The 14,904-nt window shown below is 31.2% G+C and overlaps 2 protein-coding genes across 3 annotated transcripts; both read right to left on the bottom strand.

Moving 5' to 3' along the window:
* Positions 1-637: 637 nt before the first annotated feature.
* On the bottom strand, positions 638-7,635 carry LOC111293625 (alpha-galactosidase 3-like). Of its 2 annotated transcripts, XM_022886449.2 has the most exons (15): positions 7,217-7,635; positions 6,429-6,487; positions 5,843-5,899; positions 5,716-5,750; positions 5,293-5,396; positions 5,095-5,167; positions 4,637-4,695; positions 4,488-4,553; positions 4,321-4,404; positions 3,343-3,407; positions 3,165-3,247; positions 2,551-2,641; positions 2,323-2,381; positions 1,730-1,870; positions 638-1,027 (listed from the first exon to the last, which is right to left on the bottom strand). In XM_022886449.2, the coding sequence occupies exons 1-15, from the start codon at positions 7,447-7,449 to the stop codon at positions 917-919; spliced, it is 1,320 nt and encodes a 439-aa protein (XP_022742184.2). In that variant the 5' UTR covers positions 7,450-7,635; the 3' UTR covers positions 638-916. The 2 variants fall into 2 exon arrangements, with proteins under 2 accessions (XP_022742184.2, XP_022742185.2); XM_022886450.2 differs by lacking the exon at positions 2,323-2,381 and having other exon boundaries at positions 7,217-7,581.
* Positions 7,636-11,165: 3,530 nt separating this feature from the next.
* Positions 11,166-11,895, bottom strand: LOC149515039 (uncharacterized). Its single transcript, XM_089743513.1, has one exon. It carries the CDS (start codon positions 11,785-11,787, stop codon positions 11,404-11,406), a length of 384 nt encoding a protein of 127 aa, XP_089599639.1. The 5' UTR covers positions 11,788-11,895; the 3' UTR covers positions 11,166-11,403.
* Positions 11,896-14,904: the final 3,009 nt, after the last annotated feature.

Below are 14,904 nucleotides of genomic sequence, written 5' to 3' on the forward strand. Positions count from 1 at the left end.
AGATGTGCTTCGGTGTGTCAATGGCTACTTAATGGGGACTTGGAGCCCAGCTAGGGCTGGCACAGAACAGAACTCTCAAGTGACGACAGTCACAAAGTACATTTACAACACATGCCCATTCATAATGAACTGCCATGCATGTACAAATGCTTAGGGATCACATGTATGATCAAACATGCATGGCTATGTGTTCCCATTCATACTTAATTCTCCCAAGCCTGGATGTACATGTTCATTTCACGCAGGTTTTGCGGCTTTCCAGGGAACCAACTATAGATTTGTAGAAGGCATCGAAATCAGCCGTAGTTACCATCCCTCAAACACTTAAACGCCATTCAGGACAACTTTTGCGGAGAAATGCTAAAAGTAACTGAAAGTATCCGCCAACTTGATTGGTGGACTACTTACAAGAAATAAGCAGCATGAATTTGTTACTTACTTTCGCCATGACACTAAAACAAATCGTCAGAAAAATAAAATTAATCACTTTTGAATGACCAACCTGTAACAGTTGCATTTTACAATTTAAATAAATCTAGTTTTTTTCTTTGCCCTAACCAACTTTTTATGTCGAAAAAGTTTATGTTCCAATCAATTTTCATGGACCTAGTTATGATATACTTTATATTCGCAGTAATTCAGCGAAGTTTCTGTTTCCATTGTCAAAAAATGGTAGTAACACATCAAGCACCCCACAAAAGTATATCTGCATTCAGAGCAACAGTGTTTTTTTATGCCATCCCACATCTCACTTGAATTTATTCGTTTTTCCAGAAAGTATTTTAAGGCATCACTTGGAAAGAGTTCAGATGTACCAACCACTTCTCATAGACACCATTTAAAACACTTTCAAGAAGCAGTTACTGTTTTCTTAGTAACAAAGGCAAAACTCTGGATGTCTGCCTGTATGATCAACCTAAATTTCAGAGTGAGCTGCTGCAATGGGAGTGAAAATGTACATGTGACAGTCATGAGAATCAACTTTAGCACCAAATGATGCCACGGCATTTTCCTCAAGATCTATGTGCTGCAAGCAATAAAGTTAAGTAAGCAGGATGATAGAAAGTGAAGAATTTAAATCAAGCAAAGCATAATAAAACAAACAGAACTGAATCATCATTTATTTGACTAAAATTTTCTACCAGTTGTAATGGATGAATGATTGATAGATTTGAATGGTTTTCAATTAAAATTTGAACAATTTAATATCATCATGCCCCTCTCCCTCCCCTGTGCACTCTGGTACTACCTAAGCAGCACAGATATCCTGGGACGATACAGGATGCTACATTGTGCTGTTGCCAACTGTCATTTATTAGAGCTTAATTTAGAATCATGGTGAGGTCATAAATTTGCAATTTGAGAAATCATGGTAAAAGAATTATGGTTTCAAATCCATGGTAAAAAACTACTTCTGTTGAAATTGATTCGCTACATGGTCCAAACCACAGCTTGAAACCCAACCACAATGCCAAACTCAGCTTAGGTATGATTATTTTCTGAAAAAGAAAGGAATTCATTAAAAGAAAACAACAGGCCTTAAAAGGAAAAAGATGTCCCTATTTGTCCTGGGAGGGAGTGGGCAAGTTGTTATATAACCAATTCTATTAGGACCCATAACTTTTTGGCAAAATCTACATCTAAGACCTTCACAAAAGATTTAAGCCAGGCTTTCAATACTACCAATCTAAACACCACCTGAAAATCCAATGTAAGTTAGTTTCTTCACCTGCCACAAATCTCTTATTGCGACACTGGTGCTAGATTCAAGACCAAGGGCCTCCCAATTTGCTGTAATAGTTGCAGCTATTGAACACCGATTCCAGAAAGCAACTACCAAGCGATTTCCAGACAAAGGACCTGCCCAAACCTGCAAAACGAAATCACAAAATCAAATTAAAAAGATAGTTTATACTTTATAGTATAATGTTCACCTTGTTTGAAAATCCAAACAATGTGATACACTATATGATTGACAGCTCCGGCATAACCAATGTGAGATATTGTTGTCTGCAAGGATAGTTCTCATACTCACACCGTCACAGCTAAAACAACTTTTAGCAGCTCAGTACCTTGCAATTGAGTCTTTTCTTTTATATTTATTTTTTGATTGCATCTCCATAGCCAGCAAAAGAAAGGCATACATAACACCATCATGAGACCCAGTCACAAATTGTTAGTTCAGTTTATGATTATCTAAAGCCACATTTGAGGGTGGTCATAGAGGCCATCGTTCTCTATAATTCCAATATGTTACCTTTTTCATAGAAAAGATTCACAGAAGTTATCATATTTATGTACTTAAACAAGCTGTAAGATCACCTGAAGGCAGTTCTCTTCTCCAGCAACTTGAACTCTCCTTCCCTGAACCCCTAATGAATCTGTGAAAAGAAATAACATCCTACCTACTCAGCTGCCCTAGTATATGAATTGATATCCATGGACTAATAAAGAATAACAGACAGCATTGTCTTTGTTATACAAGAAACACAAGAAAGGCCGGGTGGGATGGGGACAGGGGAAGAGGAGCAAAAAATTAGAGAATTTCACCTTGGTTTACAGCAATAACCTCCATATTGCTTAGAATCTCAAAAGTTTCAGCAGTCATGTTTCTTACATCACAACCCACCAAAAGAGGGGCCTGCACACATCAAGGATAAAATTTTCAGCCAACCAAAGGATTCATAATGCCATATGTAGCAGATGTGGTCTATGCTATCAATCATGCAACACGAAACTGAAGCAAAGTTCTCCAAGGTGAAGTATAAAAGTTTACTTACAGGACACAACAAATAAATACAGATGTACCATTGTATCTTGTCAGATAAGCACTAAATCAAAATCCAGGCCTGGCAGTTAAAATATGGATGTCTGAACATGGAAAAGCAAGCTCATGGAAAAAGTAGTTCACACAAACCAGCCACGTAACATTCTTTTCTCAATTCTCAGCATCAATTATGTTAACGTTAACAAAAAATTAAAAATCAGAATATTTGGGATGGCTACATGAGATTGCCAGCCATTCAACTTAATCTACAGCGTACCTCTATCAAAGTAATATTGATAATTTAAAAATAATAAGTAAAACTTAGTAGAATACATAAACTTGCCTATGATATTCAAAGATAAGATAAGGAAGAAAGAAATGAGAAAAGGAAAAAGACCTTCATCAAAGCCCAAATGCTAAAATGAGCACGGTATTCTGGATAAGTCATGCCTCCATTGCCAACTTCCAGCATATCAGGATCTGCCCAAAAATGATTACATGGGGAGTTCAATAGCTTCAGCTTCACACAAGAATTTTTACAACTTAATGTGAAAAAAAAAGAAAGACATTTTTACCATTCCATCCACCAGGTCCAGCATAGGAAGCCCACTTGTTATTTAGATCAGCTATCGTAGTCATGCTAACCAACAAGAGGGAAAAGAAAATACATCAATTAATAGAAGAAAATCAAGTATGAGCAGAACTTTTTCCTTTTCTCTATGAATTAGACAGTAAAACTCGTGTATCATACACTAGACTTATTACAAGGTACTACAAACCAGTTTATTGCCTTGTACTTTCCCAAGGGCTAATAACTGGGGAGGGAGGGGGCAAGTTTTAAGTTTATCACATCTGCATACTCTTTAATTCCTGTTCACAACCCAACTCAAAAAGATTGGATTTCATATCAAACACATAATGCCAGAATGTACAAAGAAGTTGCTCCTATCAAACTTATGTTGCTAGAATGTATAAGAAAGCTTAGAACTCAGACTTCATCTATTTCCAAATGAAATGCTCTTATTGCTTCCGTGTTTCTCATTACCCTCTGTAAATGATCCTAGTTGGCAAAACTTTTGTGGACCAAGAAACAATTTTCTTCAGATTCATTAGTTTCTATAGTCTTGACTCTCATAGTGAAGGTGATACTAGTTGGCAGTTAAAAAGATAGGTGAATAGCAACTACCAGATGTGTTCCGCAGTCATACTTCAGCAAATAAAAGTGAATCTCTTTTCAAATATTACGTTGCAAGTTGAAGGTCAGCAGACATATCACCAGTCAACGCAAACCCAACCCTCTCCCTCCCCCCCTCCCTCCAAATACCCTAGAAAAAGATTAGTGGGCATCTTATAAAAGGTATTGAGTTGTCACTTCCCTGCAGTGAGTGTTATAACAAATGAATCATGTTCAAACAAACTTCTGGAGCAATTAAAAGAGCCATCTAAGGATTTATCTAAACAGTTTTGGGTAATTTTGGCATGTTGAACAATGATGCAAGAAAAATTAATTCATTGCACGACTCAGTCTGTTTACTTCAGTCAAGAATTCTAACCTTGCCCATGTGTCATTAATGTCATCTGTTGTACGCCAGCTATTTCCAACCCCACGAGCCCATAAGGCAGGGTCTTCAACACCCCTGTCGATGAAGCCATGGTTGATCCCAAGGTTGTGGCAAATTGTGCAGGAAAATAATGCAAATATATCATGAAATTTAATTACCATTCACAAAGAGAATAGAATATTGTTCTCCCAGTTGCATTTAGAGCATCACGCATTGGAGGATATCTGAAATTATGGTACCAAATCTAGTGAATTGAAGCAAAGCAATAATGATTCTTAGATTAAATGAAATGAAGAGAAGATGTAACCTTTTCTTTGGGTCAATACCCAAGTTGAAACAGTTATCATACTTCAAATAATCTACACCCTGTTAACAAAATATAAAAGCATTAAATAGACATTTTAGATCATTCACACATCCTCATTCTTCAATGAAATTTCAGACCAATGATCCAATGATTTAATCAGAAAGACGGGCATTGCAAAGAATAACTCATTGTTTTCAGAGTCCATTTTACAGTACTTTCAATTATAGGAGCCTCTTAGTATCAAACTTTCAATGTTTAGTTAACATTTGAATTATCTTTATTGATTTCTAAAAAAAGTGCAATGACTTTACTATTTGTATTGGGGTGACTTTGTTCTCCAGACTGATGGATTTGTATCTTCATATGCAAGCACAACAAGGTTTCAATGGGAATCCAAATACTCTCAAATATTTGATTAGACTTCTAACCAAGTTAGGCATCATATAGCAAAAACTAACCCAAGAGGCAAACAGCTGTGAATCATCAATTTCATGGAAAAGCGATCCAGGTCGAACTTGACATGTAAATGCCCTACAACATGCAATTGGGATAGTCAGGAAAAGCCAAAATTAACAGATTTGATGCAAAACTAAATAATTGTTTCACTGTGAATCTAACTTCAGTGATTCTGCGCAGGTATTAGAAGTCCATCCTACCCAGCATCAGAATAAATACCAAGCTTGAGGCCTTTCCTATGTACATAATCAGCAAGAGCTTTGATTCCTGATGGAAAAGCATTTGGATCAGGGACCAATTGACCCTGCATAGTGAAACAAAGCCACAAAAATGTTAACTTAGGTGATCACATAAGAACTTCAACCAGATGAATCATTTCATTAAATCCAAAATGTTTGTATCTTGTGTCAAGACTACATTTGCACGTTCAAGCCACAGACAATAACTAAATAATAAACCTCAAGCTAGAAACACAGACAAGTTTTATGTAGGTTAGTATACTAAGAAATGCAAATGGTTATTCACTATATTAAACTAGAAATGACAATTACGATAGGTCAAGGTTCATGGAATGCAGATAGTAAGAGTCATGGTTTCTTTAAAAGCAAGAACATTTAACTCACCTCTGAATTTCTACTGGTAGCAGACCAGCAATCATCTGCATCCAATCAAATTAAATTAAGGCTCAAATAGGACAAAATGAAATTACTAAAGTAATTAAGTAAATACTTAAATATGACAGAAGAATACCTATATTAACATACACATAGCCTAAATCAGCCAAGCCTGTTGAGATAAGTGCATCCGCTGTCAATGGTAAAACCAAAGTTAGCATTTCAAATGAAATTTAATCAAGAAAGAAGAAAAAAATTTTAAATGGAAACTGAAATAGTAACATAATGTTATTTCACTTCACAAGCCAATTGATAATGAAAAAAAAAAAAAAAAAAAAAACAGTAACTGAGACATAATGACCAGAATGAAGTGTACAGCTCCGTTGTGTAGCTTGCAACAATGACTAGTTGTTTGTTGCAGGCCATTGTCATGAATTCACAGTACGTGGCAACCCATTTATGTATATATTTTCTTTATTGATTGGATTGTTAATAGTGTGCAAGAAATGTGGGTCATGTTTGTTGGTTAACGACTTTGTCTCACCATAATATACTACTAACCAGAAAAGCAAAATGGTAAATGAACCATGAGATTAATTGGAAAAGAATGTGGGTAGTTTACGTTTATTTATGAATTGTCTTGGCGGAATAGATCAATACCAAGCATAGGGTAATGGCAAATGAACCATGAGATCAATTAAAAATGGGTAAAGAAGCAATACCTGTTTCCCTGATAAGATCTTCAGTGATATTACAGGCAAAGAAATTCCAGCTATTCCATCTGCAAATCATGTTCAAACATGCATTAAAAGAAATCATATTTATTTTTCACATAAATCAATTCTACTATTTCTTTTCAAAAAATAAAAAGAAAAAAATTCTGATTCATTCCTCCATTAGCAGTGTCACTTGATAAAGTAACATCAAAGCCTTTGATTTCAAGCAAAACCCATCACCCTAACACCCTAAACACTGCCTTCCCCATATTACCCACTTCAGCAATTCAAAAATTTTCATATTTCAATTTTCTAGTCGAAACAGGGAACAAAAAAATTATATCTAGTTGATAAACTCTCAATAATGCCTTGACTTCTGAAATATGTGAAGGAAGCCATTCAATTTCCTTCCACTTACAAATTTTTAACTGAGTTTAGTCTCCATTCACCCAACTCAATCAGGACAACTTTATTCCTCTTTTTTTCATTTTCTTTTATTTTAATTGTTTCTCCCCCAAAAAACATGCACTTTAAAATAATTGAAAACAAAAATTTCACTCTTTCTAGTTTTTCTCCATCTTTACCTCTCACTGAACAATTTATTTTTATCTTTTTACCGTTAAAATTCGTTTTTTTTTCCTTCATTTTTATACAATCACGTAATGGACAAATTAGAATCCTAAAATCCGGAAAAAGAAAGAAGAAAAAAAGAAGTGAACTAATTAAATAAATAAAACAATCAGTAAGCAACCAGTGAATGTAACAAATCAAAATTCAAGCTTTTTCAGCATTACCCCATTTGAGGAGTTAGAGCCAAGCCATTGTTGAGTTGAAAAATCCCATATTTTGAAGTATCATAAATGGAATTGAAAGATTTGGTGAAACCAAAGCCAAAGCCTGAACTGGGTTTTTCATGTTTTTCCAAGACAGCCACTTCTCTTCCTTCAGTTCCGACATCAGTCAACAACACAATAAGAACTGTTGCAATATAAACACTGAAAATACTTTTCTTCTTCATCTTCCCCATGCCCTTTTCTTTCTTCACCTGAATCACCTCTGTTAGAAGTTGAAACTTGATCGGTTTTATGTAAGCTAAGCAAGAGAAAACCGACGGGACAAGCAAATTTATGATTTTTTTTTTTTAATTTTAATTTCAGTTTATCCATTTTGTTCAACATGACAGGTGAGAGATATAAGCATATTTTTTTTGTCTGATTGACTCGCTGTCTCATTACTGATTAGATAAATGGGACCCTTTAACATTCGTTATCTATACACGTGTTTTGTTTTGTTTCAATGAATTTGTGCATGCGTTCTCATCATTCCTTATTCCGCCTTCGCTTCATCTATCCCTACTCTCTTCTCTTACTCAATTACTCAATTTTTATCACGGAGCATTTGATCGTTCCATCAGTTCGGTTTTTAGAATTTGAAATACGAATTAACTGATTTCATTCGAATTAATTGATTAAATTAAAATGATTAATCAAAATAGTAATCAAATTCGATTTAAATTTATCAAATTTAATTTTGATTTTAATTATTTATATTATTAGGTTAAATTTATTTTATATTTAATATATTATAGACATTTTATATTAAATAATACAAAAAAAATGATATATTATATTATACTTATAATTTTAAAATATTATGTAAATTATGCTGTAATATTAATAAAGTCAATTATTTTAATTTATTTGATTATCAATTTTAAAAATAATCATTTAATTTAATTATATATATCAATTTTTCTAATTAATTAACATCGAAATCCAATAAAGCAAATCAAATTAATAAATTGTTATCCATTTCGATCGATTAAATATATTATTACGTATTTATCTTTACCCCTAATTTTCAATTTCCTCGTGTATGCTAAAAATGGTCACGAAACTCTTGTTCTTTTTTATAAAAAAAATACAAAACTATATTCCATATGTTTGTGAGAAACAAAATGAACTATAAGCATTAAAATAGTTTTATATTATGAATATTTCTTTTATACACCGTTATTTGATATATAGAATAATTGTCATTATCTTATATACGTAATACACTTTTATAAGTTTAGGATGAGAGTAGATATTTTATAGTTAGAGACGGATTCAAATGAAACAGTAAAGTATTTATGAATATCTCAAAAATTAAAAAATAAAAAATTTTAAAGAAAATTTTTCTTAAACATTTTCTAAATTTTTTCCTAGACACATTATTTATAAATAAAATTAATAAATTTATTTACAATTTCATATATATTATAAGAGAATACTTAAAAAAAATTCTAAAGGATTAAAATATATTATAATCAAGTACAAATAGGGTTTGGACAATTAAAATACTATCCTTTATGGGTTTGGATAATGGCTTTAAGATATGGGCTACGTAAACTTGATTACAAATATAATTTTTTATATTAAAATATAGTTTTATATTTTTAAAAATTACTTAAAATTAATTTAATATTTATTACAGTTCTATTAATTGTAAATATGATTTTTAATTTGATTTTATTAATTTAATTTTTATAAAAAAAAATACAAAAATTTTTTTTTTTTTTATTATTCAATTAAATATCAGCCCTAAGATTTTAGTTGATTGTCAGTATGCCATTTGAATTTTTAAGTTGATCAATAATCATTAATCAACTTAATCTTAAATATTTATTGTCAGTTTTGCACCCTATTATAGCATTCCATATATATTAGATAAATTTCAACATATAAATCATAAATGACTTCAGCAAATAGAATATCTTAAAATTCCAAGGAATATTCTAACGGATGGACTCATATTTTCAGGGTGCCTACATTCAAGATGGAAACCACTCAAATTAAAAGATGAAGATATAAATTGATAGTCAACCCAAAAAAAAAATTAGGATGATAATTTGCTATATCAACCATATAGAAATATTTGAAATTAATATGCCTATTAGTTTAGTTTACATGGGAGCTATAAATCATTGGTGAAAATATCTTTGTAATTTTTACTATTTCTCTCTTTAATTTGTTCTGAACTTTTCTTTCATTAGTTGTTCTCCAACTTTTCTGTGTTGGGACGCTTTTGTGTATTTTTACCTAACTCAACTACAAGTCTAAAGGAAAAAAATGTTTATTCTTCTTATTCTTACAACTATTACTTCGCATTCAAAACGGAATAGGGTCAAGGGCTGGGCTGAAGAAAGAGCACCCTTGTAGGAACAATTCCGGGCTTGGAATTCCGTGGAAAATCTTAGAACGCTGCTCTGTCAAATAAGAGATGGCCCAACTTATCACCCATATGAGTCAATTGAACTTGGGCTAAGCGTTGATTTGGATGATAATCCAAGTTTATTATAAAAAGAAAAAAAAAAGTCTGATTTACTGTTATTGTTGACAAAAATTGAATGATAACGATTCGTGGAAAGATGATGAGGTAGCCCTTATTGGGACGGCAATGACCTTTACAACAAGGGTTGAGTTGAATGGTTTTTGACTTGTGCTTTAGACTTAAGTTTACTTGAGAGTTAAGAAAGACATTTTTGGTGGAATGGTCATATAAGACTTTTAGCCATTCAAGTTAAATGACCATCTGTCCCAAATTCTTCCATTTATTCTCTCCTCGGTTCCTCCAATGATCATTAATGACAAAAATTCTCTTTATTAACTAGTTATAAAAGAAAATTGTTCATTTGATTTGGAATATAAAAATCTCACAACATAAAATAAATATAACTCTGAGAGATCACCATATATATATATATATGTATATATATTATATCATCACAAGTTGTTTTTTTTTTTTCTTTACAAATGACTTCATCTAAAGATAAGATATTCTTTCCTCGCTTCCTTCAATTATCATTAATGACAGAAATTCTCTTCATTAATTAGTTATAAAAGAAATTTGTTCATTTAATTTGGAATATAAAAATATCTCACAACATAAAAAAAATATAACTTTGAGAGATCACCATATATATATATATATATTATATCATCACAATAAAAAGCTTGTTAGTTGTTTTTTTTTTACAAAGAAAGACTTCATCTAAAGATAAGATATTCTCTCCTTGGTTCCTTCAATCATCATTAATAACAAAAATCTCTTTATTAATTAGTTATAAAAGAAAATTATTCATTTAATTTGGAATATAAAAATCTCACAACATAAAAAAAATATAACTTTGAGAGATCACCATATATATATATGTATTATATCATCACAATAAAAAGTTTGTTAGTTGATTTTTTTTTTTTTTACAAAGAAGGACTTCATCTAAAGATAAAATATTTTCTCCTAGGTTCCTTCAATTATCATTAATGACAAAATTCTCTTTATTAGTTAGTTATAAAAGAAAATTGTTCATTTACTTTGGAATATAAAAATCTCACAACATGAAAAAGTTATAACTTTGCAAGATCACCATATATATATATATATATATTATCATCACAATAAAAAGTTTGTTAGCTGTTTTTTTTTTTTTTTCTTTTACAAAGAAGGACTTTATCTATAGATTAAAAAGTAAATTGTAGATATTAAAATTTAAATTAAAATATATTTAATATTATATTTTAAAAATAATTGTATAAACTAATCGAATTATTCTTATTTAAACTAATTATTTTTCTTAACTCACTCAAGTACTATTTTTTTTGCTAAATAATGTGATGCCTGATCACTTCATTGAATTTTCAACATGTTTAAAAAAGAGAGTATAGAAATTGATTACATATCTATTTTTAATGATAGAATCAATAAAATACAAAACTCCTTAATTTCTGAGACTATATTCATTGAATAGATACATTATTATTTTTAGTAGTATAAAGACTAACTTATCCAAAAACAGGAAAAGAAAAAAAAAAATCGAAGGTAATAATTAACTATGAGTATATGACGACCAAAAAGAAAGAAAAAATGAATAACAAATTCATATAAGAGAGCAAGGGGCAGCTCGAACACCCAAAGCTCTGAGGTCTGCTGCTTTAGCTGGCTAGTTTTTGACGTCGTTGGTTCCTTTGCTAGGTCCAGACGGTGGCAAGGGTCCCTTGGGAAGCATACTGAGGATCATGGGTCCATACTTTTCGGTGAGTCTTGGAGTTGGAGACCTCAGAATCCCCACCAGGGAGTTCTTGATGGGAACCGTATGGCCACATGGCAGAACTTGCGGCTTAGGATCTTGCTCTGATTTGTCGAAAACGTCGTTGTTGTTGCTGCCGTCGACGGGAAGAGCGAGGTTCAAGGTTGGCTCTGTAACTGCAAGGCCATGTGACTGAAAGTAATTCAAAAGCCTAGCTGAAGACAGTGATGAAGACGTGAAGACGATTAAGAAGAATAAAACAGCTGCGAGCTGGCGGGTTTTACGGTATGTAGTCATTAACGGTTTTGAGAGGGGGAAGTTTAGTGAAATTTTTGGAGAAAAAGTGAGGGAGTTGACAGTAAATTTTGTGCTTTTGGCTTTGGGATTGACACTTTGCGGTTTCTTAGGCTCTTTTATACACGCATGAAATGAAATCGTTGTCTTTAGTTGACAAAGTCACTTTGGGTTTTGAGTTTACGCGCTGCGCTGCTTCTACACGCTACTTGACTTTATATTTTTTTAATTCTGTTATTTCATTTTGATTTGGAACGTGGAATATAATTAGCACATTTTTATTTTGAATTATGATTTGATTCCAACTAAGAATTTTAATTTTAGAATCAATTTCAGTATCATTAAACTTATAATTTAATGGTAATATGATTAACATTTTAATTGTAAATAATAATTTTTTGTAAAATAATTTATTAATGCATTTGTGAGTAGTCATTTCAAAGTGGTTAAAAAAAATATAATAAATACTCATTATTTTTAAGCCAAATTCAATTAACTTTAATTAAAAAAGTTCCATATATTTTCATAATAATTAAATATCATTTACTACTAATTTCAAGTGATTTAATAGTTTATTGAAAAAATATTTAAATTCAAAACTTAATTTAATTTATGATATAATTATCTTTAAATCATGATATTTAATAAAATCATGGTTTAAATCTCAAAATTTATAATTTTTTTATCCTTAAGTTGTAATTTTTTATATATAAAATTGATTTAACAAATTTAAAAAAAGTTTTGAGAAGAGTTTGATCATTGTAACATTAAATTTTTATAATGATATTTTTAGTATCCGGTGAATTAAAAATATAGGTTCTCAAACTATGTACATCGTTTATGTTCTTTTTTTATTAAAATTTTTCATTATTTTGTTGAGTTTTTTGATTGATTATAACTACTTTGAATTTATGAATAATTTTTGAGTAAATTACTTTAATTGACTTTCAATTGCAACTCAATGATTTAATTAGATTAGGTTCTAAACAACAACACTTATATATATTTATTAAGATTTGGTGATATTTTAATTCCTAAATTTACAAAAAATGCTCAATATTTTTCTAAATCTTTGAGGCAAAACATGGCACAACTGACATTAATAGAGTCAAAAAAGCAAGTTCAAGGTAATAGACCCGTAATTACGGGAAAATGACAGGGAATGGGTGGGTGGATCGCGTGGGCAATGGAGAGTGGGGAAGGTAAGAAAGAGAAGAAGACATAGGACGAGTGAAAGGAAACACGTCAGGGTTTGACTGTATGTAAACAAGGCAGATCTGGTCAACAATTGGACTTCCCATGCTACGCGTTCCACACTGGCTTCTCTCCCACGCTAACCCAAACTCTTCCTTGCACTTGCCCTCCTAGCGCTCGGATTGAAATTCACCGACGCTACTACTGGGCTTGCTCTTGTTTTTTTCAGTGGACTGGACCAGTTTGGTTCATGACCTAAAGCCTTTGCAGGCAAAACCAGCAAATAAAATGACATATTTAGGTCCAACTTCATTGCTTTTTTTTTTCTTTAAACATCTGAAAGGAAAATTATCTCATCTAATCTTTGATGAAATTTAAAAATTTTATCAAATAAGTTTTGAAGAGCTGACACATATTTTATTAAGATATATTTTTAAAAATTAATAAATTCATTTATATAATAACGAGATATATGAAAATATTTTAATATCATCAGTAAAATTTTTAAACTTTTATGAATAATATATAAAAATTTAATTCTATTTAAAAACTAACATGTCCGACTCCAACAAGGATAAAAGAGGTTTATAATTAATTTTGGTTGAACACAATCCTTTCTAAAAGGCATAATAACCATTAGGTCATGAGATATACTTTTATATTTCATTATATAAACATCGTCTTATCACTTTTAAGATTTGTCTGATGTGTAAGAAAGATAAATAAAATAAAAAAAGGATAAATGATAGAATCAATGTTTAACTTACAAAATATAAAAGTGATTCTTTGATTATGAAATTTAATCATTAAATTAAAAAAAATTTCATCCTTATCCAATTTTATTCTTTCTACCTAGTAAAATCTTAAAATTTAAATTTAAATTGATAAACTTTTGAGTAATTAAATAACCTAAAGTAGTTTCATTGCTAATAATAAATGCATATGTACACAAGAATCATACAACTTATTTTCAACATATGATACATAGAACTTCACACTTGATGCATATAAATTTAGGGTCAAGCATGAGCACCAAATCAATAATAATTAAGCATCTGCTAATTAATTATAAAATATTAGAAAAAAATTGAATACAAACACACAAGGAGGGAGATGGATGAGCACATCATCAAGCTCATTAAATAGTCATAGTCACAGCTACAGCCAGTACATGTGTCATGATTTTAAAGAGAAGTTATGAATTTCACATCGATTGTGTATTAGAATTGGTATTGAGATATAAAGGTTCATATATTTTTCTTTTTGTGAGGTGTATTTTGTAAGATAAAATCATAAAGCTAGAATGGTCAGAACGGATAATACCTCACAAGGGTGTGAACCGTAATAAGTAGATTGATCTAAAATATCGGATGAGTGCATGCTTGGGTCCTAAAGCTATATAGATCTAGAGATTGAGTCTTAACCCATAACAAGTGGTATCAGAGCTAGCTTAAGGATACTAACGATGTACCACCGATGACGGTAAGCCTCCATTGGAGTGAAGGAAGATGTCACGATCTTAGGAAAGAGTCATGAATCCTATATCGACTGTGTACTAGAGTTGGTCTTGGGATATAAATGTTCACATATTTTTTTCATTGTAATGTATTTTTTGTAGGATAAAACTATAAAATCAGAGAGATCAGAATAATAATATCTCATAAAAGTGTAAACTGTGATAAATAAATTGATTTGAAATATCGGATGAATGCATATATAAATTTTGAAACCGTGTGAACTTAAAAATTGATTCTCAACCCGTGACACATATACATTGAGGGATCAAATTATTAAAACCGCATTAATGTCAACGGCTTCTTGGCCATCAAGGAAACCACCTGATTTTTATATACAGCATGAAAAACAACACTTGTTGGCTGCAGCATTTATAAATTTTCTCCAACAAACTTCTACTTGCTTATTTAT

Source organism: Durio zibethinus, chromosome 14 (assembly GCF_047325235.1).
Source record: "Durio zibethinus cultivar Kanyao isolate XHJ-2024 chromosome 14, ASM4732523v1, whole genome shotgun sequence".
Lineage (NCBI taxonomy): Eukaryota > Viridiplantae > Streptophyta > Magnoliopsida > Malvales > Malvaceae > Durio > Durio zibethinus.

What these genes read in the sequence shown, in the direction of transcription:
- LOC111293625 (XM_022886449.2), bottom strand. Translation starts at nt 7,449, where the DNA reads ATGGGGAAGATGAAGAAGAAAAGTATTTTCAGTGTTTATATTGCAACA. An exon ending in AGATCTTATCAGGGAAACAG is followed by an intron (nt 5,900 to 6,428) that starts GTATTGCTTCTT and finishes TACCATTGACAG; the next exon opens with CGGATGCACTTATCTCAACA. An exon ending in TTCTATTCTCTTTGTGAATG is followed by an intron (nt 4,405 to 4,487) that starts GTAATTAAATTT and finishes CTTCATCGACAG; the next exon opens with GGGTGTTGAAGACCCTGCCT.
- LOC149515039 (XM_089743513.1), bottom strand. Translation starts at nt 11,787, where the DNA reads ATGACTACATACCGTAAAACCCGCCAGCTCGCAGCTGTTTTATTCTTC.